The sequence below is a fragment of the Diplotaxodon limnothrissa genome, linkage group LG10 (assembly GCF_057381915.1).
Source record: "Diplotaxodon limnothrissa isolate DT_005_m linkage group LG10, D_limnothrissa_male_GT1.1, whole genome shotgun sequence".
In the NCBI taxonomy this organism is placed as follows: Eukaryota; Metazoa; Chordata; class Actinopteri; order Cichliformes; family Cichlidae; genus Diplotaxodon; species Diplotaxodon limnothrissa.
Window position 1 is genome coordinate 25,858,265 of NC_140605.1, and position 23,749 is coordinate 25,882,013.

Below are 23,749 nucleotides of genomic sequence, written 5' to 3' on the forward strand. Positions count from 1 at the left end.
GAAAAAAAAGGGCAACGCTCTGCATCACCAACTCCTGTTTATAGCACATCTCAAACGTCTGAGCAGGCGTTTTCCATTCACCGTGGCAAACTCATGTTCGGCCTGATTTCTTTGGACAGCTTCTGTAAAATTCTATTGGAGCCAGTGTGCTGTAAACAGGACCAGTTCAGTGTTTCGCCAAAAAGAAGCTGAGTCAAGCCAAGCTAATCGCTGCTGCAGAATATGAAATGTCACACACACACAGAGAAATAGAAACAACCATTAGGACAGCTGCTTTATTTTTTCTTTTCGCTGCCCTTAAGCTTTGTTCTGGTTGTAATTGTGTCTTGTCTTTATCTCGCTGTAAAAACTTCAATGTTTTTAAAAAAAAGAGTGTTATTTTAGTCGTCATTGCAGATGCTTTTCATGTTTGCAAGCACACGCACGGGAAAATTAAGTGTGAACCCACTGTGAGTTTAAGAGGGTTTTTGTCTTGAGTCAAATTTGCAAACCCATAAAGATCTCTGCTTGCAACACACAGATGCTTTCTCTTTGTGTTAGTTGCCTAAAATAGGTGAAGAATCCCCAGCCTGTTATGCCAGACAGGCTGGGGATTCCTCATAGCCTGTTGTCAGTGACTCTGGTCTGTTGACAAGAGGCACAGTGTTTAACAACCCAAAATGGAACAATTAGGGACAAATTACTGATAGATATCGCATAACTAACCTGCAAACAGGTAGGAAAATATGAGGGAAATACAAAGCTAGATCACATCATGATTGGTGGAATGCATTTTTGCTCCCTACGAGTCAAGGTGTGTGACACACGAAGAAGCGTTTTCCCCTCAGTGCCCACGTCCCCTCTCTCTCGCTCAGTAATGTTTGGTCGCCCTCTAGTGGTGATAAATGATGGCTTCACTCTTACACAAAAATAAACTTTAAAGAGCTTCTTTGTCACATTTGTCCCGTGTTCTGTATTGCATTTACTCAGCTGTAGACACAAGATGAAACACAAACAACACTGATATGAAGCCCAGTGGACTTTCCATGCTTTCAGGCTCACTGCTTACATAAAACTGTCGCTCCTGCTTTGATGCTTACCGCCCTGCCGCCTCCTATCCTCAGTGCATCTCTATGAACTCACCTTTTTTGTCACCCCCCCCCCCTTTCTCTGTCTTATCCCCCCCACCCCCTTTCCTCTGCTTTTTTTTTCTTCTTCTTTTTACCCTGCACCAGGTTTTCTCACTCGCTGATGCTCGGCCCATCGGGCATGCATCCTACAGGGATCCCCCATCCAGCCATAGTGCCCCCTACAGGCAAACAGGATCACGAGCAGTATGACAGGAGCATGTACGTGTAAGTATACCCCTCGCTCCGTTTTAGGTACATTTATATTCATGGCTCCACCCTTTGTCACAGTGTAAGAAACTATAAAGTTCTCACAGCCTCATTCCTTCACCCCACGTCTTCATCAGGAAGCCACAGGTGGAGCCCAAGCGGGAGAAGGAGCCCAAGAAGCCGGTCATCAAGAAACCTCTGAACGCCTTCATGCTTTACATGAAGGAGATGAGGGCAAAGGTCATCGCCGAGTGCACATTAAAAGAGAGCGCAGCCATCAATCAGATCCTGGGACGAAGGGTGAGGGACGCACACACACACACACACACACACACACACACACACACACACACACACACACACACACACAGGCATGCACATTGAAAAGCAGACTAATCCTGTTTCCAGGTCAGTCAGTAATTTCACACATGAGGAACATGAGAGGTAATGTGAACTCTGTTTCCCTCACTTACCAGACTGGTACTTATCTAGCACTTCTCTACTTTACCTGCACACTCACAGCACTTTCTACCACTACACACACACACACACACACACTCCAGTGCTCATGGGTGCTGGGAATCGTACCACTGACCTTCCGATTAGTAGATGACTCATTTTTTCAGCCACATCCGCCCCTTATTCTCATGCAGTAGTGCAAAAAAAGTAAGAGGAGTTACAGTCTATTGAACCTGTAGTACCCACTCAGGCACAGGGAGAGCATGCAAACTCCACACAGAGGGTTCGAACCAGGAAGCGTCCTCCTGTGAGCCGACATTTCAAACCCCTGTATCATCCAAATCCTTACATGATTATGTTATAAAGAGAGTGTCCCAGAGATGCACTGCCTTTCTTCTGGAAAAATGGAGAGAGGTTTCTCATTTTATTAAAGACTTCAATGGCCAGTAGTTAACAAGGTTTAAAAATTACCCTCCTAAATGTAAAACTGTGTCTACGGTACATAACATCATTAGGAGAGTCAAAGGATTTGAGAACAGGCCTGGAAAACTGAGCCTGGGGCCCTCGGGCTGCGCTGCATTAAAAACAGAAATGATTCTGCGATTGTTATCACAGTAAAGGCTCAGGAACACTTCAGGAAACCACCGACGGCAGCAAATGCAAATTGACACGCGATGAAGAAACATTTAAAAACAACATCCAGCTCATCTGTACCGTAGAAAGAGAAAAACCGTCCTGTTGTCATAAAAATCTCCGTTATAATTCATTTATAGTGAAAAATGAGCACATATTCCACACAGAAAAATAACATTTAAGTTTCTCTCTTTGTACTATTTTCACTTTTTTGTATATTCTCAATAGAAAGAGAGTTTAATGATCAGATCAGTTCAAAGCCATTATCAAAGACTTTATTGCCCAAAACCCAAAAACTGTATAAAGGCAAGTCTGTGAAAATACTGACCTTCCTTTTGTTGTGTGTGTTTCCAGTGGCATGCACTGACCCGGGAGGAACAGGCCAAGTACTACGAGTTGGCCAGAAAGGAAAGACAACTGCACATGCAGCTCTACCCAACTTGGTCTGCTAGGGACAACTACGTAAGAATATGTTCTTCTTATTCCTCCCTCCCCTGTGTTCATGAGCCTATTCAGAGTGAGAAGAAAAACAAGCCGATATGACTAATTTCCTGAGCCGTCTGAAAACAAAAGCAGGGATATGCAAAAGCTCTCCCACTTTTTAAAATGGAAAAATAAAGGTGTGCAAGGCAGGGAATGTTGCAGTATCTGCAGTGAACATCATTTTCCATTGTTACTGGTTTACCGCAGTTTACGGAAAACAGTGATTTCTTGTGGCGAGCTCTAAAAATGCACTGAAAACTGTGCTGAATTACACACAAAAAAGAAAATTGGAAGAAAAAAAATGTCCCCACCCCCTAAAATAACTTCTAAAACTGCAGTTCTAGTGATGCAAATGGTATTTTCTGAAATAAAATCCTCCCCTTGGATTCTTGGGTCATTGATTTATACCAATCTGAGCTTCCAGATGCATTAAAATAAAAGCCAGGAATCAGCAGAAGCTATTCACGCTTTGTTTTCTGTAAGGAGAAAACCATTTAATCAGAACCTGCTCTCTGGTGTGATTTCTGTGCAAGTGAAACCAAGAACAGGATCAGTCTCATGAAATCTGTTGTTTCTGACACTCTCAATGCCAGTGTTCTTAAATACAACGAATAAACTTATGTGGTGCATGCATTCTAGTTTCTGGCCTGCTGTGTGCCTTTGACTTCTCAGTTTGCTGTTGAACTCTTGCAGGAGGCGGGCCTTAGCGGGGTCGCAGGGGAAAAGAATAAAGCTGATTGGGTAGGGACACGTCTTATGGTGGATTTATACCTCTGTGGTGGGGGGAAGAAAAAAAAAAACTAATGTGAGGATTTGCATGAAAGGGGTTGTGGGTATTCCTGTTGCAAAGTTTGCATGCACCTTCCAAAAAAACAAACCAAAACAAAAAATCTGAGTGACTCACCCATGTCAGCCTCCCAGACAGCACGCACGCAGGCGGCGGCAGCCACACGAGCCGATGTGATTGGTCAGTTTTGGATATGGCCTACGCTTTTGCAGCTGCTACGCCTGCAAGTATGTTAACCTTTGAAACACTAAATCACACAGAGGTATAAATCAGCCCGTTTGCTCGACTAACAGAGAGCAGGGCTGCATGGCTGGCCTCACTGCCTTAATATATAGCTTCAAAACACAGCACCTTCATTTTTGTAGCAACACAGCAAGACGTCTGTAAAGGAGGTTGTGGATGTTCTGTTAGAAAGACAACCCCGGTTATGTTTTGCTGTGCCTGCACTCTCTTGCTTCTCTACACGTGATTGGTTACCGAGCTGAACTCTGCAGGCAGGCAGGCAGGCGTGGGAACTTGGTAACACTTTATCTGGACTGTGGTTTCTAACATGTTTGAAACATCTAAACTGTCACACAGATAACAGAGTAGCACAAGAAGATACCCCGTGACCGCATATGTCAAAATTAAGGGTTGCGAGGCGACCCGGAGAGTGTTATTTCTGCACTCAGAAATTACCCTCATGCTGTTGTGAAGGTGTTGTAAACCAGAGCTTTAATACTCTCTGATCGCAGGTGTAGGAGCCGTCGCTGTATGCACGGAGCTTTGAACATTGTCTTCACCTCTTAAACGGCTCTTAAATGTCACGATTCTAAGCACTGTAATTAAGCATAATCCACACTCTGTGGCTTTTTGATAGGCATACGGTTCAAGTTTGGAGAATTTAAAGGGATAGTTCACCTCAAACAAATATGTGTTTTCCACCGGAGCCCATTTAGATTGTTTTGGCTTGAGTTGCCAGTTGCACTTGCTTCCAGGTGTTCAGGGATCAAAAACAGCAAAACCCCGTTTTCGCAAAGGAACTATTTTCTTTTCACTGTCCACATCCGCCAGCTGGAGACAGCTTGCAGATGCTCAGTTCAAAAAAGGGGGTCACCATTAGTGTTTACATCCTGTCGTGCTGTCTGTCGTGAGCACAAAGTTTTCATCACAGGCAGATGCAGTTCTCCTTCTGCACTGTGGATTAGTCTGCAGTTCCATTACTTTTAAGAGAATTCCTTCAAAAGTGCGCAACTCAAATCAGAGCGGTCTAGATGGATAAATAATTAGGGAAAACTAGTAGATTTTGCCATGAATGCTCCTTTAGTGTAAAAATATTCTTGGGATATATTGTTAGTGACACGACACGCTCCAAAATGCTTTTGAATCGATCACAAAGTCCAGGATTTTAAAGAAAGAGCCTGAAAGGGCCACTTGATGATCAGTCCACAAACTGTTTATAGGTGAAGGACTGAGCTTTAAATATCGTCTGATGCATTTGGAAAATAAATAAATGAATAAAAACAAACTACCAAGTGTCCTCGCTGCCCTCTGTTCTCCTTCTGAGTTAAAAACAAACCACTGGACCTACGAGCAAAACAGGAAGTGAAGTTCCACATATCGCCCACACACCTGTGGAGGGTTTCTCCTCCAGTTCCCCCACTCAAAAAAAAACAAAATACATACACTATTATACTACATATAGGCTAGTATATGCACACACACACGCACACACATACGCCCACAGACTAAGAAGCTTCAGAATGGTGCACTTGCAAGAGGAGTAACCACATATACAATGCTGACAGCGAGCTGAGGAGGGTTAGACATCGAAGCGTAGGCGGTAGATTTCTGTGCCCACATCCTTCATCGCACCCAAATATGAGGCCTCACTTCACCATCACCGGATCTGTGTGAACAGCTCTGATGTTTACCTCAACAGTCACACATTACAATCAGCCTGGGGACACAGAACAAATGCAAACACGAATATGAAAACAGTTAGGAGTTTACAATGGCTTTAATCTGAATTCACGTTTCCCCCCTTTACTATTAAGGCCTTCAGCTTCTTTACTGTGCAGATTTCAGTTGATAGAAATGCCAGCCGAACACGGTGATTAAAAGTTATCTAAGACACTTGCACGTAACTTTTATCCTGCTTGAGATAAGTGGAAGATCTGCTGGTAGTCAGCAGTGCAGTCAAGAGTCCGACTCATTTCATTTCTTTGGCTTTTTTTTTTTGTTTTGTTTTCTTCTCCTCAAACAGGGCAAGAAGAAGAGGAGAAAAAGGGAGAAGCAGCAGGACTCCAACACAGGTAAACCTCTAAATATGGATTTCCTTGCTCTCGTCTGACGTTTTTTCAAAAGCCACACACACAGAAAATGACCAGTGCCAAGACTTCTGGATTTCAGAGAATTCAGTCGAGCTTGAGTTTGCGTTGGCGCTGCGTGCGGCACGGCATCTCGGTGTGCAGGATGTGTCTCAAACGTCAAACCACCCACCCACTCTGCTTTCCATGTAACCTCAATTACAAACATTTGAATCCCAGTGTGCAAAACTTTGTGCTGATCTTAGCTGTTCCAAGTTTAAAAAAAAGAAAGAAAGTCAGCCATCGTGGCAGAAAGGAAATCAAAAACTCTTATCGCATGACTAGCATTTTCCCTTTTCCACCTCCGCCATGTATGAACAATAACAAGCTTCTCAGCTCTGACCTGTTCGGTTTTGAGAACGCAGACGTGGTAGTTATCCACGTCCCAAGTAAACCACTTGAGTGCTTGTGGTAATACTATAAAAGCTACTACAGCATCGGCACGATGGCATCAAAGGTGAGACGATAAGAGGTTGTAACACTTTTGTGATTGTTTTAAAGAAGGTCGTGGATGTTCGGCGTCTTCTCGATGCGCGGCAGCAGATAAAAGAGCCTCGGTCTCCCCTCAGCTCGTGCTAGAGCGACCTGAGTGCTCTGCCTTAACTGGCACGATGCTTCATTTTACCGTGCAGTAACACCGAAGTATATTTACTTACAGTATTGTGTAGGTCCAGAACCATCCCTCATTTCTTTGTAAGTGGTCTTGAGCAGTAGCTCTCCAGGCTTTCTGAAGGTCTTTTAGTGTTTTTCTTTTCAGTCCAGTACTTGTACCTGAACATTTTCAGAGATTTTTGTTGTTGTTGTTTCTTTTTTATATTTGAAAGATTGATAAATCAGGGTTAAATGGTTTTACCAAAGACACCAAACACAGAGATATTACCCAAAGCTTCATCACAAATGGTGTCAGTGGAAGGATGCCAGTCAAGAAGCCATTCTTAAGGGAGAAGGGGCTGAAGTATATCAGATTATGCAAGAATTGGATTAAAAATCTGTGGGAACAGGTCTTATGGAGTGATGAATCCATCTGTAAAACACAATGGAAACCCTTCATGGTTGAGGGCGACATTTTAGCCAGTGGTGTCGGGGATCTTGTCCGAATGGAACTATGTCCAGTAGTACCGCCAGATTTTGATCCACTATGCCAGAGGTGTCGAACTTCAGGCCTCAAGGGCCGGTGTCCTGCAGGCTATAGATCTCACCCTGGGTCAACACATCCGAATCAAATGATTAGTTCATTACCAGATCTTTTGGAGAACTTCAAGACATGTTGAGGAGGTAATTTAGCCATTTAATGATCTGTGTTGGATCAAGGACACATCTAAAACCTGCAGGACACCGGCCCTCGAGGCCTGGAGTTCGACACCTGTGCACTATGCAAAACCAGCTGGAAATTGTCCGATAGGCATGGCAATAATCCCAAACATACTGCAAATGCAGTAAAATCATAGAAAAACACACAGTGAGACACTATTAGCACTATTAGTCATGGATTGGCCTCCACAGAGCCCAGGCCTCAGCTTAATTAAGCGGTTTGGGATCATCTTGACAGAAGCCAGAAAACATCCAAAGAAGAGCTCTGACTTCCTCAGGAAGCCTGGAGAACTGTTCCTGAAGACTGCTTCAAGAAAGCTTGACTAAGAGAGTTCAGGCTGTGTTGAAGAATAAAGGTGATCATACTAAATATTGACTTTAACTCTGTTTGTGTCTTATAGACTGTATTTTAAAATATGGTTGCACATTTAAGTAAATCTCTGCACGTTTTTCCTGTTTTACATACAAAATATAAAGAAATGAGGGGTGGCTCAAGACTTGTGCACATTAGGGTATTTTCAGCAGATGTTTCAGAAACTGGAAAATATATTTTTTTTGGATTTGGGCGTCGTTTTAGAAACTGAAAACCCTTGAAAGGTCCAGTACTAACAGCGTGACAGCACGGCTGCTTCTTCCTCTGTGTGTTAACTGACCCACATGTTTAACTAAGTTGTGTTGGGCGGTTGATCTGCTGGTTGTTAATGTCGCATTGTGCCGTAACCATCTACTAACAGTTTTACTTGATGGCTTTTTCCGAACAAACGGTGCTTTTGTCCTGCCCTGACGAGCTTGTTTCTCTCTTCGTCTCCTTCTTGTCTGTGTCTTTTGTCGTCTAACCTGTTTCCTCCCCTCTTCCTCTGCTTTTCCTCCTCCCCTTTTCCTGTGCATGCCACGCATTGTGCTCAGACCCGGGCTCTCCTAAGAAATGCCGGGCTCGCTTCGGCCTCAACCAACAAACGGACTGGTGCGGTCCTTGCAGGTGTGTACCAACCATCCACCCCACTCGCTCTGCAGCACCACGCTATGCTCACGACTCCCCCATCTTTCTTCTCACACCGCTCAAGTGCATCGTGTCTCTCTGATGCCGTAGGAGGCAGAGCAGTCTTGGAGGTGGCATCAATCTCATTAATCCCATCAAGCTTGTTTTTTTTTCTGTTTTCCAGGCCTTTTTTTCAGCCTTTTCATTTGTCCAACAAGTAAACTGCTGAATGAAGACAAGCCCCCTCCCCTATTGTGATTATACCTGCCAAGACGAGCTCTACCTCCTCGTGTTTGAGGTCTGCATGTCATCTCTCACTAACCTGCTGCTCTGCAAATAGAACCCATACATATGCAGTTAATATATAGCAAACAGCGAAACATGCTAACTTTAGTTAGGCTTCAGTCATGTGTTTACTTGCAGGTAAAAGGTCAGACATGCAGATTTAGAGGTGTCGCATGAGTTAAAAATGTATTTAGAGACATGTTTTCACACCCCGTCACTCCACCCCTATATTTAAGTCTGTAAATATATATATGTGATGTCTCACCCACACCATCGAGGTTAGTTTGGGTTCTTCAGCACCACTGGCATAATGCCTTGCATAAGCAGGCCCTCTGTAGTGAATGGCTAGAGGTTAAAGGGGAATACCACTCATTAAAATGCTCTCTTTCAAAAAACAACAACAAAAAAACAGTATTATTCCTTCCTTATGTAATTGTAATAGCATCACCGTTTGTCAAAGGTCAAACTTCCACATAATATTTCTTTGAGTGAAGAAGCTCAAACAGATGTATGTTTCCAAGGTCGCCATATTGGAATCATTAAAACATGTCGGGAGCCACGTTTCTAAACTCAAGCTGGGAATTTCCCTCTTTTCCCTCTGTCAGCACTGGATTAGTCCGAGGCAGTTGGTGTTTTACAAAAGTAAAAGGAAACTGGGTGCGCAGGGATTATTTAGAGATCAGGTACGCCGGCTTCACCGGTTGTTTTATTTATCTGCCAGAGCAGCTCATTTGTCTTCTTTATTTATTTATTTTTAAATCCATTCTCAAAACTGCAGCGCTCTCGGATGCGTTTCTCCCCAGCGAGAGCTGACGAATGGCAGCGGCACAAGATAAATGATCAGAAGCGGGCCCGTCAGCAGCTCGCACGGCCGGGTTTGAGACGCGCCAGGATTCACGGTGCACGGCAGCCCAACGGCTTTGCTGCAGGAGTCAGGGATCTGTGTGGTTCTGCAGAAAAAGTTTCTACCACCACAGCACTGTAGAAACCCTGTCGTCTTCCCCACCATCACGTCATGGAAATCTGAATGTGTGTGTGTGTGTGTGTTTGTTTCGCTTTGAGAGAACAAAGGGGGCTGAATGTGGTTAGAGCAAATCCTTATCACCACAGCTCCACACAAACACACACACACTAGCGCGCTCCCTGCAGCTTTGCATTTTGACGGCATTCTCATGCCCATCTGCTTTCAACTTTCTCCATTCATGCGATGTGGTAACGGGCGCCTTTTGATGGTGAACTCTGACATTTAGAAATCACTTTCTATTGCACTCTTCCTGCCTCTCTCCCTCTCTAAATATGGCCTAGCGCCTTTCCTTGCGGTTAAACCCGGTGACTCATATCATATTCTGGTAATGATCATGGGATCCTGTTAACTGCTTTGATGCTGTACTCAGCGGTACACAAGTCTGCTTTTAAGTATAACACCTCACAAAGCACAGCAGGGTTACTGCTGATTGCCTATTAGACACATGTAATACGTTCGGTTCAGAACAAAAAGAAGTAGAAAACTGAAACTCCAAACTAATCGCTACGCAATTCTAATACTACTTTTGTGGTGCTTAGGTTAAGTGAAAGTGTCAACTCGCAGGCTCTGTGTGTTAAATCTTTAATCAAAGGAGTTCATTCATTCATGCTAATAGCACTAATATAATCACGGAGGCGATTTTTTAAAACTCATTTTAAAGTCGAGTGGTATTCCCTGGTTTCAGTTATCAGGATTTTGTGTGGATGAAAGGATCAACAAGGTTTATAGCCTTTGCATCAACTATAGAAGCAGACGTTCACAAGTTTAGCTTAGCATAAAGGTGCGAGAAGAGTTCAAAAAATGAAATCTTTTTAAAGATTTTAACGAGTTGCTTTATTTCACAAAAGGTCCGGTGTCCACAATTCAGATGAGAGTTATTATATTTTGTTTTTGTTTTTTCATTTCAATTTGATTTATTTGGCTTTTCTTGTTTTGGTTTAGTTTCATTTTAATAGGGATCAGTATTTGTCAGGGGTTAAATCTAAGATGCTCAGAAGAGATATGAAGATTTAGATTCCCTACTATTAATAATTATATGCATCCCTGGTCAGCTGCAACTATTCTATTGCCAAGGACCAAAATTAAAGATATTTCCTGCACAACATTGTATCAGATGTTTATCTTTATCTATTTTTTCTTTTTTCCTTTTTTTTAATTATATCTCAGTTTTTCAAACCTGGGATTAGAGCTGTACTGCTGTCATTCCTATGACATCATATTAGTGTTGCTACAGGACTGTCATTTCAACTGACCAATAGGGCTTTTCAAGCCTTTCAGGATGGAAGGGGCTATTTTAAACTACACTATGTTAAAGCTAAATTAAAAACTTCAACTGAAAACAGAAGAAAAAATACAAAAACAAAAAGAAAACAATGTCTGACTTTTGTGTTTTCTTTTTTTTAAACTTCTCTTTATCAGATTTTATACAGTACTGTTTGAATTTTGTTTTTTAATATAGCACCAAATCACATAACAGTCGCCTCAAGACAGTAAAAACCCTACAATACTGCAGAGAAAAAACCCTAACAATCAGACTCCTCGTGAGCAAGCATTTGGTGACAGTGGGAAGGGAAAACTCCCTTTTGAAAGGAAGAAAGTTCCCTTACAGTCTGCTCTGCAATTCAGTTCTAATGTGATGCAGTCAACATTTAAATATAAATGACACAATTTCAGAATAGGGGTGCATAAAAGAAGAATGACAAACAACTCAAACAGCAGCACGCACACACAAACGAGCATAAACGGAAGAAAAATTGGTTTGTTATGGACATTCCCATGTAAGCAGGGCCCATGTCTTACACAGCTAGCATATTTAAGCTTTCCTAACTTCAAGTAGGTCATGACATCCCTCAGCCATCTCATATGGGAAGGGAACACGAGACCTTTCCAATTTTAAGGATAAGATGACGAGCTAGCAGGAAAGCAAACTTTCCCCTCATTCTCAAATCCCTGTCACTGAAGCTCTCACTATATCCTTACACATCACTGCATTTATTCATTAGTTGTCATTAAACCCCGCCTCTCTTCCACAGTGTGTTTTTTGTCCTGTCTCCGCCCCTTCACCCCTAACCAGTTGGCTGCTCCTCCCTGAGCCTGGTTCTGCCAGAGGTTTCTTCCTGTTAAAAGGGAGTTTTTCCTTCCCACTGTCGCCAACTGCTCGCTCAAAGGCTCTCATTTGATTGTAGGATCTCTGCTTTGTAATTTAAAGCACCTTGAGGTGACAGTTGTTGTGATTTGGCTCTATATAAGCAAAACTGAATTAAATAACAGCACGACTGGTCAGCTGCTATTGTCGTCCTGGAGCAACACAGACTGGCGCTGTAGTAAGCCAATCTGCATCTGACACTGTTGTGATGCACATTGCGTGTCTAACAGAAACCACCCTTTCGCCATAAACGCACAGAGACTCACAATGTGCAAATGGTGGCATTTACATTGCTCTGGAACTGACCTCCTTCACGTAGAGACATCCACATACTGCTATTGTTCGCTGTGTCCATTTGTGTCCCTGCTCATTGACCTCAGTGTGAATGTTGCATCTTCACTAAAGCCTGCTGACATTTACCATCCACACTTTATTCACAGATAACTCTCTCTGACTGTTCCTAGGAGGAAAAAGAAGTGCATTCGCTACCTTCAAGGAGGAGGCTGCCCCAGCCCAACTTCTTCAGATTTAAGTGCTATAGACTCTCCCCCGTCCCCTTCTCCCGCCCGACACCGTCTCTTCCAGCTCCAGCGGCCCCCCTCCCCGGGCTGCTCCCCGCCGCCCACCTCCCCTTCGGCACGTCTCCCCTTGTCTCCGCCAGCGCATGCACTCTCACACACGCGCTTAACTCCGCAGCAGTCTGCCGGCAAACGCGGGGACCTCCGCACGCTCGCAGCAAAGCACCCCCACGCACACCCGGAACTGTCCAGCAAGCAGACGCACAGCCCGTCGGTGCTGTCGGCCGCCAAGGCCGCAGGACTCTCTCTCAAAGTGCTAACAGAGACCCAGTGATGGCTGTGGTCTGCTCGCATCAACAACCCCCACACTCCTCAGCTTCCTCCAGAGCCGTTACGATCATCCTCATCAGCTGACATCAGTTTTATGTACACCCCCTCCCCCTGAGGTTCATTTGATGTTACAGAAAAAGGAGCAAGTTGAAGGCATCGATCCCTCCCCTACCCCACCCTATCCTCAGTAGGACAGTAGCTGTCTCTTAGTTCAGAGGCTGGATTCGTCAATATCTGCATTTTTACGGTCACAAAGTCCTTCTCAAAGAGATCTGTCACGTGACATTACATTAAGCTGAGGACACAAGCCAATTTGAAGGATCCAGTCACTGAACTGGTGACCAAAAATCCACCAGCTTTAGAACACATAGTAGCGAGCAATGCTAAGGTGCATGCAAAAACAAAACAATAAAAAAATGATTGCGGTTCTTTGGCTCCACCTGCTGCAGTTAAAACTCAACTGAAGTGATTATCATACTTTATGGATAAGTAACTCCATAGCGATGACAATCTGACATACTTTTACTCTTAAAGCTTCACCATCACATCCATCTCCTGGAAATGTTATCACCCATTTATAAGAACCACAAGAGGGGAGCAAGGACCAACTGCCACCCAACCTGACCAGCAGAACCTCAGATTCCAAGAGGCATGGATTCACTTTCAATAGCTGCCATTACACAGTCTGACTCTAAGTTTCCCCCTTTTTCTTCCCCAAACATTTTCATGAATACTTGTGCAGCTTCTTTGACAAAAAATATATAAATATATATTTCCAGCAGTTTTAAAAAGAAAATTCTGAAGTTCACATTACTTTTAGGCACTTTCAGGCTGTCAATCTATGGCTTCACCAACTGTTACATTGTTTGTGTTTTTGCATAATTAGTGGTATTTTTTTGTATGAATCTCATGATTTTTAAGGTCAGGCTTTCTACAGGTGGGAATCCCTCAGAAGAGTGTTATTGTCTTTTAAGTCTTGTTTTCCTTTGAACATTTTCCAGCGCAGCAGATTAAACTGAGACCAAATGGGTACTATTATATTGCATTGTGTTGTAAAGTTTTATAATTAAACTTTTATATGGGTTTGTGTAAAAAAAAATTAAAAAAAAAAGTTTAAAAAATATTCTTTTAAAAAAAAGTTAGTTTCTACCATTTCTTAAAGCAATACATTCGTTTGTCTTGTGCAAAGTTTTTTTTGTCAAGTGTCATGGTCTTACTCTGCATTTTTACAGCTAACGTAACAGACATTTTGATTTTTTTAATAAGGCTTTAATTTTCTTTTCTGCTTAGTTTCTACTCTGTGGACAAACTAGAAGCTGAGTTTTTTGTACAGCAATATAGTTTCCCTCCACCAGAGAGAGCTATTGTGCTAGAAGTAGTTTGCAATAGTGGCAGCACCTCAAAGATGTCCAGCATTTTATTTTATTTTTTCTTTTAAATGCCTTTGATGTGTTATTGTGTTTTTGATTGTTGTAATAAAGTGTTTTGACTATCTGGTCCACGATTCCTTGAGATTTAGACCCCCACCAACCACAACTAAAAACAAAAAGTGACAGACACCATCCATTTAATGTTTTATTTACTCCTTCAGTATGTTTGAGCATCCCAAAAACCAGCATCAGAGCTTAACTGGGAAAAGTTTTCAATTCGCTACAACAGCGCATGTGTTACCCAACGCTGCGTGATAACACAAGTACTTCGAGTCCAGGGGGACATTATGCATTTAAAAACAAAGTAATCATTCTACCTCAAACTTCACTTTTCCTATAAACGTCTCCTTGACATGGTTTCACAAAATGGACACATTTACAGAGCAAAAAGAAGAAAACAAATTCACCCTCGCATATCCATTGTCAAAAAATGCATTTTATTCATTCACTTAACCTAAAAGAAAACAATGTCAAGTTTAAAAAAAACAAACAAAAAAAAAAAAAAGGCAGAGCAGTTAATAACAGGGGAAATCTGAGGAGTCTTCGAATCTTTAAAAGGATACAAAGCCGTGAAACCAGGACCATTTATTTTATGTCAATACACAACGTGAGTGTGCGCAAACAGAAGAGAGCTTGGCTTTAAATTAATGACACCACACAGGCAAGTTAAAATAGTCATGCTATTATCAGAAATTAAGGAAAAGTGATGGTGGTGGGGGAGCGAGGGATGTGGCTCTAAATATACTAAATGTAAATATTAACAAGTATGAACAACGCCAGTGCAACCAGTTAGCAGAGAGAATCCTTTTCAGTGTGGTAGTGTTGGCAAGATCTTCCTCTTATTTTTCTTCACACCACTGGTTCTCTTTGCGTACCTGCGGAAGAGAGGGACAAATTAATAATCCACAAAGGTGTGGAAGGCAACTTTGTGATCACCATTTTAATCCCATCCGCAACATCCAAGTGATTTCTCGTTGCTTATGAAAGTCTTTTGTTTTCTGACAGACAGCTGATGGGTTGGAATAAGTACCTGGGCTTCCTCCTCCTCTGTGAAATCATTTTTGATGTTGAAAGTCTTCCTGATCTCCTCTGGGGTTTTGCCTTTGATCATGTTGGCCACCGTCTTGCAGGTGACATCTAACAGGCCTTTGATGTCCAAATAGTTGGCGGCCTAAACAGAAACATGGAGATATGAATGAGGAGCTGCAGGAGGGAGGGAGGCGGTGAAAGAGCACACAAGGACAACTGATACCTCAGCAACACTTAGATCTCTGAACCCAACAAAGCATATTGTGTTTTGGATTTGTTATTTACACCTGAATAAAGTAAAAAGCGTATTTTGAATTACCAATCCAGTCTGATGAGGGATGATAGTTATCCCTGAAAAGCATTTATATACAATTTATTTTAAAAAACAAAACAAAAAACCCCCACACACCACACCTTTCCCATCGTCCTTAAGTAAATTACCCTGTAGAAACCATTTAGCCTTACATATGCTGAGCAGTGATTGCTTAATAAGACTTCTGCATTGATTTTCATAAGGCACAGGAGCAGCTGCTGTGCTCTTCTGAACCCCTTCCTCTCAGCCTTTGTGCTTGTAAACATATTCAAGTCACGGGGGGTGGGGTCAACTCAGGTTACTGACGCAGGACCGTCGCTTTCATTTCCACGAAGCTACAGACACACCACCCATTTATCCATCTCTTCCAGGCATTGCTAAGGTTACATTTTACATGAACCTCAACATCACTCCATGTTGTTTCACACGTTGAGAAAGGTGGAGGGGAAATTTTTTTTTAATTTTTTAATTTTTAAATGAATAAATGAGTCTTTCCAAATCCCTCCCTCTTCTAAACACAGTTGCCCAAACCACCAGACCTCCAGCTGTTGCTAAGCAACATTTGTGTCTTGCTTGAACTGGCCACTGAGCGAAATAAATAAAGTATAAGAAATAATTTTTCTAAGAAAGATGAAGCATATTAAAAGGACTACAAGAGAAAATAAACACTGTATATAGAAAGGTGCATAAAAGTGATTACAATTTAAAAAAAGAAAGAAAAAAAAAAAGCCACTATTTATCAACTCCAGCTGCTGACTCTGGATCAGCACTCCAGAGCCAGACCATTTCCATTTAAACCAATTCTGCTACAGCCAGTAGGATATTTCACAGACCTGTGACAGGTCCTTGTAGATTCAAGTAGATTTTGCCAACTGTGAAGTTTGAATACATAAAGAAAAATAAATGCCATTTCCACAGCTCAACTATATGAATGCACGCCGCTCTCCCTCTCTCTCACACAGAGTACTTGGGAGACAACTATACAACACAAGCTACAACACTATAAATGCATTAATTCACATAAGTATTTTGACTTCTCAGTGTAAAGCACAACCTTAACATTTAAAACCTCAAGCAAAAAAAAAAATGTCAAGCCTTTCGAGACCTGTTTAGCGGGGAAAAAAAAAACCCACACACAGAGTGCATGAGAAAAGCGTTTGCCTCCTGTGGTCAATACAAACAAATGTGGAATAATTCCCTTAATTGTAACGCAAAACATCAACTTTCCTTCTGCTTTGGTTTCTCTGCCTCCTGCCAGCTGAAGGTCTTGTTTTTACTGTCCACCGCCACCACATGTCAAAAGTTGTTGGTAGGTTTGTTGAGCTTTTGACCCTAAGACCGCATCATAGTTCTGATGCGGCACCGAGAGCACTGTTGTGAAGCACAAACCCACAAACCATTAAAAAGTAGTTTCAGAGAATAGCTTGTGTTCTTTTTTTGGCCGTTTTTGGGAAAGCACCTGAACACTTACGAAACAGCGATTAAAATCACACGACATAGCATAGTGTTGTCTTTATAGCTTGTGATATCGTACCCTTTTGTCATTACGCCCAATAAAGAGAAGATAACGTTAAAAGTTGGGTGAAATCCAGTGATGGGTTTCCTGCTGAATGGTATAAGAAATCTGGAAAAGAACTGATACCCTTACTCCACCTGACTTTTAGTTAGAGTCGCACTAAACATGTGATTCCCTCTCTTGGAGGGAGGCAATTATCACAGTACTACCAAAAGCACAAACACAAAAGGAATACTGCCAAAATGACAGGCCTATATCAGTGTTAAATGTTGATTATAAAATCTACACTGCAGTCTTAATGGTGGCTGTAGCTGTAGCTCAGGTGGCAGAGCAGGTCAGCCACTAATCAGAAGGTGGGTGGTTCGATCCCAGGCTGCATGCCAAATATCCTTGGGCAAGATACTAACCCCATGTTTGCCTACTGGTGGTGGTCAGAGGGCCCGGTGGCACCAGTGTCCAGCAGCCTCGCCTCTGTCAGTGCGCCCCAGGGCAGCTGTGGCTACAATGTAGCTTGCCATCGCCAGTGTGTGAATGAATGGGTGAATGACTGAATGTAGTGTGAAGCGCTTTGGGGTCCTTAGGGACTAGAAAAGCGCTATTCAAATGCAGGCCAATAGGCTCCAGTCATTTATACCAGACCTGATAGAGGAGGACAAAGCAGGTTTTGTCAAAAATAAACCGGCACAAGATATTAGAAGGACCCTACACATTATATAGCAACTACATAAAGACAATATACCGGCTCAGTTGATACGTTTTGACAAAGAAAAAGGCCTTTGATCGAGAGAGAGAGAGAGAAAGGAGGAATGTCACTTCCTAATTTAAAAGAATATTTTCATGCTGCACAGATACACCAGATAACATATTGGTGTAGTGATGATTATGGGGCTCGCTGGAAGGATGTGGAGCTCTCCACACTCCATGTCCCAATTCAAACAAACATAGGTATTAAAAAAGACACCTGAATACATAACTAAAGACCAAGATAGGAACCCGATAATATCCTTTAAATTAAATATATGATATGGCACAGTAAAGGAGTTAGGAATTGGTAAAGAGCTTGGATTGCTAAAATGGGTTGCTTTCGATGAAAAATTTAGACCAGGACAACTGGACTTTGGTTTCAAAACATCACTGAGAAAGTGTGGTATGAAACGTGGAAAGAACATAAAAACAACTCAATCATTAAAGTGGAGAAAATTCATTTGGGAAAAAACTAATTTGCTTTTTTATTACACCTAAGATTAAAAATAAACAAACCAATACACAACAACAGTGTTGGAAGCTGATCATACACACATTTTCTAGAAATGTAGAAAAATTTCACACTTTCTGGGTCAAAATTCACTCACCTCTCTGTGATATATTAGATTATATAATTCCCAGAACTTGCCTTGTTTTGTATCTTGGATACTTTGAAGGTGCTGTACATGTAAAGACCACTACTTGGCTAAAATTCTCCTTTCTGCAGCAAAGAAGGCCATAACCAAAAACTGGCTTAAGACAGAGGCACCAGGAAAGAAGCAGTGGAGGAGGACATAAAGAAAAACAAAAACAAAAAATAAATAAAAAGGTTGGGTGAAGTGCAGCAGCTCAGGACTCAGAGAAGGAGGATTAAGTGACAGACACATCAGTGGGATTATGTGACAGTCACTGCAAAGAAAGGGAGGGATACTTCACTGTAGCTAACTGCAGGGACACCATTGACAGGCTTGCAGTTTAACTGAGCATCTGTTAACCACTGTTTTTGTTTTCTTTTGTTTTAAAAAGGTCCTTTTTCTATTAAAACTGCTTCAATACAAATATAGACAACTCAGTAAGATTCATTTGCAATGATGTGATAATCAACCATGTGCAGGGGTTGCTGTTAAGGTTAGGTATAGGGCAAGGTTTTGCTTACACCTGTTAGTTGTAGTTCAATCCAAAGAAAATGCAAAATAATTCAAGTATGTTTACCAGAATGAGTTCAAACAAGGTGCCTTGGTCCACTTTGAGGAACTCCTGATCCCATACAGGGATGTCATCTGTCCTTTTCTCCTTGTTCTCATCGTCCTCAGGAGGAGGGGGGTCATCTTTGTGATGAGTGCACCACTGAATCACCTGAAAAAGAAAGACAGACAATAACAAATAAACATGTGGTTTTAACCAAGGTAACCCATTATGCACAGCACCCATCAGCTGTTTAAACTGCCCATAAAAGGTTTGAATACCAAAATTAAATGGCAATTCTTTGCCACAAATTAGGATCAATTCACACAGATTCCAGGTCGTTACCTCCTTGTAAGAAAGTGTAGGAATGAGAGTAGTAAGGAGAAAAAATATATATAAAAATCAGGACTTCTCGGTTGCCAAAATTGTGATTAGATGATTTGCTGGCATGAAAATAAAAGGTAAAACTGAGGATGAGAAACGATCGCATTTTGTCCATTTTTCCAGGTCCACCTCAAAACTTTGATGTTCAGATTTTGTTGAAACTCTGAACCACATCTGAGCCCATTACGCTCAGAAAATACATCAGCAGCTCTTTCCAGCTATAACACTGTTACACTGTCCAGCTATAACACAAGTTTCCTAGATTATTACAATGTGCTTCTAAGATGTGTTTTGATTGACTGGCACAGAAGATCATTTCAGCTTATTCTTTCAGCTTTAGCCTGGCAGTGCTAAAATGTTAAAACTATAAGTGGAAGACAACCAAACCCAATTCAAATTCTTAGGCGAGCTTACCCGCAGGACACAAAGTACCACTCTTTGCCACTTACGAGCTCTGCTTAGACCCTCTCACCATATACAAAAGTCTACATCATCTTCGAGGACACCATCACAGGCTAGAAGCTAGCGCTTTCATTTACATTTGCCTCCCAACTACAACCACGAGCAAAGCCCAAAAATTCAAGGCACACAGATTCTATGGCCTCTTCTTCCAAATTCTTTTTTAGATTAGCAAATGATTATATGGCTAAACAATTTCTGCCAACCCTGACCACCTAAAGCCATGAGAGGTAGCTTTAACACTGCTTTCTTCGGACATTTATTCATTTTAAATCTGTGGACCAGTGTTTACTTGCTTTACCAAAGAAAGTCATTCACTCCCCCTCTCAAATTTTCATCGTCCTTATCAATCGGAACCTTTGTGTCAGGCCACACAACAGGCTGGGGTTCCATCTTAAACTTTGGTAAATATAATTTGCCTATGTATGGGAAATTAGTGTGTACCAAGTATGTCTGCTGATAAAGCAGCTCATTCATCACTTGCTCATATTATAATAAACTAAGGTTGTAAGAAAACTCCAGGGCATTTGCCTCACAACATACACCATTTGGGAAGCATGGATCTAAAACATAACCTTCTCCAGAGCAGGTGAGATGAACGCCATTAGTTAATAGCATCTCAGGAAGCAAGGAATCAACCCCTCCCACATCCAACAAAACACCACCCACAGTCTGTGTGTGAACAAAAAACCCACTGGACACTTCAATATGAGCATTCTGTACCTTCTTGAGGATGGCAGCATTCACGTTAGGAAGGGGAACGGGATCATCATCTCCTTCATCATCCATTCCCAAATCTGTCAAAAGATTCAAACATTACACATTTGTAGCCTATGTCCATATTATGGTTTAATTAAATGAAGTATAAACCCTATATTTGTTAACTGCGGGGTGTCCTATTTATGGCAGTTGTGACTTGATAACCAAAACGTTTACCGTGATTCAACACTTACCTTCAAGCATGGTCTTAATGGTGACAGACTGTTTGGCTATCTCAACGTCCACCTCGAAGATTTCCCCATCAGAACTCTGTAGTTTTATTGTGGGCATTATCTATAAGGCAACACGTTAAGATATTAAAAGCCTGTGCAAGGAGACAACACTTCTGAAAAAACAAACTTACGAACCTTAGTAGTGAACACGCATTAGCATCTGCTATTCTACGTCTGGGAGTTAATGTGTCAGCTATCGCAAAAAAGATCGTTTACATGATTATTAGTCGAATACGGTAATAATATCCCACTAAATAAATAACTAAAAATTACCTGTGCGGACCTTAGTATTAGACAAACTCAAAACAAACGTTAAAGCTTACCTCGAGCTAACCAACGATTAGCTACCGACGACACGAGCTAAACAGCGGCAATGCTAGTCGAGCAGCTACCTTTTATTTGAATACAGTTTATAGACAACTGAAGCTGTTGCGTGTTATTACTTAAAACACATAAAAGTTGTCTTCGCTGCTTTTTGCTCAACCATAATATTTTAATATTATCGGTTAAAATTTAGGCTAACCAGGAAGCTAGCGTTACCATGCACAATGTTATAGCTAAGCTAACGCCTAATGTCGACGTTAGTTGAGGCCTCTTAGCAGCCACAGCGAGGCTCTTCAAATAAAGACACAAGCAAAATTAAACAAAGAGCAGTTCATCCCAAGCTGCAAAACTCAACCTGGGCTAACTAAGCTACGTACCGTGACTGTTTTAACGCTAATCCAGAGGTCAATTTCCTCTGTAGTCAGCAGCAGCACCCGACAGACGCGCAAACACAGACAACCGGTGGTAGTCCCTGGACCAACCTAAGCGCCTGAGCCTGCCTTCCGGCGACTAATACGCCTTTTTTCTTCGTAGTGGAGGGGTTAAGTATGGGCTCAAATTATCCACCCTTCTTTGACTGGTAATCTCAGGGTCCTTCTGCCTTTGGTATTCTGAAATATCCCAAGTCTCTTAAATTATTCCAAGATATATGTATAAGTATAATGTGATAGGCATGTTAGGTTTGCATACTTTCCCCCCGTATATTAGCATAGAACAGGATAGCCCTTTATTGTCATTGTACGTGTACAACGAAATTGTGGGTGCTCCACACCAACTGTGGCGGACAGCAAGAATAAAAAGCAAACAGAAGAAATATATACAGCCAAGAGGGAATGTATACAAAACAATATACAATATACAAAACAACTCACACATTAGAGAGATAGTGTTTGTTGACAGCCCGAAAGACCCAGGGGAAGAAGCTGTTTGTGAGTCTGGAGGTGTGGCCTCCACTGATCTGAGGCACCGACCAGAGGCCAGCAGGTCAAACAGGTGGTGAGCGGGGTGCAAGGGGTCACCTGTCTTGGTTTTCCTTAGACAGGAGGACCTAGTGATGGTCTCCAGGGGTGGAGACCATCCAATTATATTTTGGGTGGTGTTAATTACCCTCTGGGCAGCCTGTTCTCAGTTGTGGCCTCTGCCTACCCAGGCAGTAGGAGAGCACGCTCTCCACTGAGGAGCGGTAGAAAGCCAGCAGCAGCTTCTGCTGCAGGTTATCCTGGCTAAGGACAAGGAGGAAGTGCAGCCACTGCTGGGCCTTCCTTACCAGGATGTTGGTGTTGTGGCTGTAGGTGAGATCAGCAGAGATGTGGGTGCCCAGAAACCTGAAGATGAAGACAGAGTCAACCTGTTCTCCATTTATAATGAGAGGGTAGTGGACTTGTCTGTGCCTCCTGAAGTCCATTATGAGTTCTTTTCTTTTAAGGACTTTCAGCTTCAGGTTATTTTCTGACCACCAGCAGGACAAGTGGTGGTCTCAAACTGAGCAAAGAAGGTGTTGAGCTCCTCTGCAAGTTTGAGGCTGCTGTTAAGGGTTGGAAGGCTCTGGCCATGTAGTTGGCGAGGGCTTGGATGCCTCTCCACGCCTGGTGGGGGTTGTTAAAGCGTACATTGGCCCACTTTAATGCTGTCCTACCTTTTCTAGACTGTTTTTTACTAAGACAGTCTAGCAAAGTCTCAAACATTTGAGATGTTTAACATTGCTGTGTAATTAGAATCTTTTTCTTCTGGTTGTTCCCTTTAACAATCTGCTGAGCATCATCTCAATCATCACCCCAGTATCCTGTCCTGTCAGAAAAACCCTCTGCTTTTCTTCCTTGTCTGTGGTCTTGCTCTTCTGCTGCTGCCTGGGAGCTCCCTATTCATCATGCTTTGTCCTGTATATCAACTCTGTCTTCTCTGCACATGTCCAAAAAATCTCAGCTTCGCCTCTCTAACTTTATCTCCAAACTGCTCAACCTAAACTGTCCCTGTGCTATACCAATTTCTAATCCTGTCCATCCTGCTCACTCCCAAATAAAAAATCTGAACATCTTCGGCTCTGCCACCTCCAGCTAAGCCTCCTCTCTTGTTTGGGGTCACTGTTTCCATATCATATAACCACCTGCTCCCCCTTGTGCACTCTTTTCTTCACTGTCCGTTGTTTTGGATGGTCGACCGTTATACCTGTCCCCCCTGGATAAGCAGAAAAGAATGGATTGATGGATGTATAGCGCTACATACTATTCTAATCAGTTCAGCTATATTGTTATAGTTTGTGTTTAACCCAGTTATTATAACAAAGAAATTTCTCAGCTTTTGAAGCTAAAAGCATGCCTCGTCGTTTCGAACACGACAGGAAGGTTAATCATTTCAATGACTTTAATTGTTTATAAATCAGTGCAATAAATTCTGTTATTCTAAATGCTATCTTAAATATAAAGATATTCACGAATATAAGATTCACTTGGGATAGATTATATTAAATAAGCCTTGTTTCATACAGTAATTTCCAAATTATATCCCTGCATGTGGTGTTTATCAAACCGCAGCGTTTATTGTAGTATTTAGAGCTACCATTGGATGGCGCTTTTCCCCTATTACGGATCCTCTCAAGCGGTTTCCATGGTGCGCTCAAGTGTTCATTGAAAGTCATCCTTGAATTGATGCCACTTAATTTCAAAATAGTAAGTCATCACAGCACTTTAGCTGCAGTAGGACACAAAAAAATTCACAGTGGGTGTTATGACAGCTAAAAACTTTAATTTAAAAAAT

General features: G+C 42.0%; 2 protein-coding genes across 2 annotated transcripts in view; one reads left to right on the forward strand and one right to left on the reverse strand.

Annotated features, from left to right (window-relative positions):
- tcf7 (transcription factor 7) overlaps positions 1-13,002 on the forward strand; it is a 72,472-nt gene extending 59,470 nt beyond the window's left edge. The window contains exons 6-12 of the mRNA XM_085364655.1: positions 1,215-1,334; positions 1,454-1,616; positions 2,763-2,870; positions 3,585-3,632; positions 5,924-5,972; positions 8,244-8,316; positions 12,236-13,002. Coding sequence (XP_085220781.1) covers positions 1,215-1,334; positions 1,454-1,616; positions 2,763-2,870; positions 3,585-3,632; positions 5,924-5,972; positions 8,244-8,316; positions 12,236-12,623 — 949 coding nt within the window. The 3' untranslated portion in view covers positions 12,624-13,002. The remainder of the gene's footprint in view (positions 1-1,214; positions 1,335-1,453; positions 1,617-2,762; positions 2,871-3,584; positions 3,633-5,923; positions 5,973-8,243; positions 8,317-12,235) is intronic.
- A 1,180-nt stretch (positions 13,003-14,182) lies between these two features.
- skp1 (S-phase kinase-associated protein 1) lies at positions 14,183-21,494 on the reverse strand. The gene is made up of 6 exons (XM_085364002.1): positions 21,373-21,494; positions 20,633-20,732; positions 20,403-20,476; positions 18,864-19,007; positions 15,080-15,220; positions 14,183-14,924 (listed from the first exon to the last, which is right to left on the reverse strand). The coding sequence occupies exons 2-6, from the start codon at positions 20,727-20,729 to the stop codon at positions 14,889-14,891; spliced, it is 492 nt and encodes a 163-aa protein (XP_085220128.1). The 5' UTR covers positions 20,730-20,732; positions 21,373-21,494; the 3' UTR covers positions 14,183-14,888.
- Positions 21,495-23,749: the final 2,255 nt, after the last annotated feature.

Bases quoted from the DNA above. Each gene is read 5' to 3' on its own strand.
- skp1 (XM_085364002.1), bottom strand. From the start codon at position 20,729: ATGCCCACAATAAAACTACAGAGTTCTGATGGGGAAATCTTCGAGGTG. The intron at 20,477-20,632 runs GTAAGTGTTGAA...ATCTTTTGACAG, and splicing joins CATTAAGACCATGCTTGAAG to ATTTGGGAATGGATGATGAA. The intron at 19,008-20,402 runs GTACAGAATGCT...TTTCTTTTTCAG, and splicing joins ATGCTGCCATCCTCAAGAAG to GTGATTCAGTGGTGCACTCA.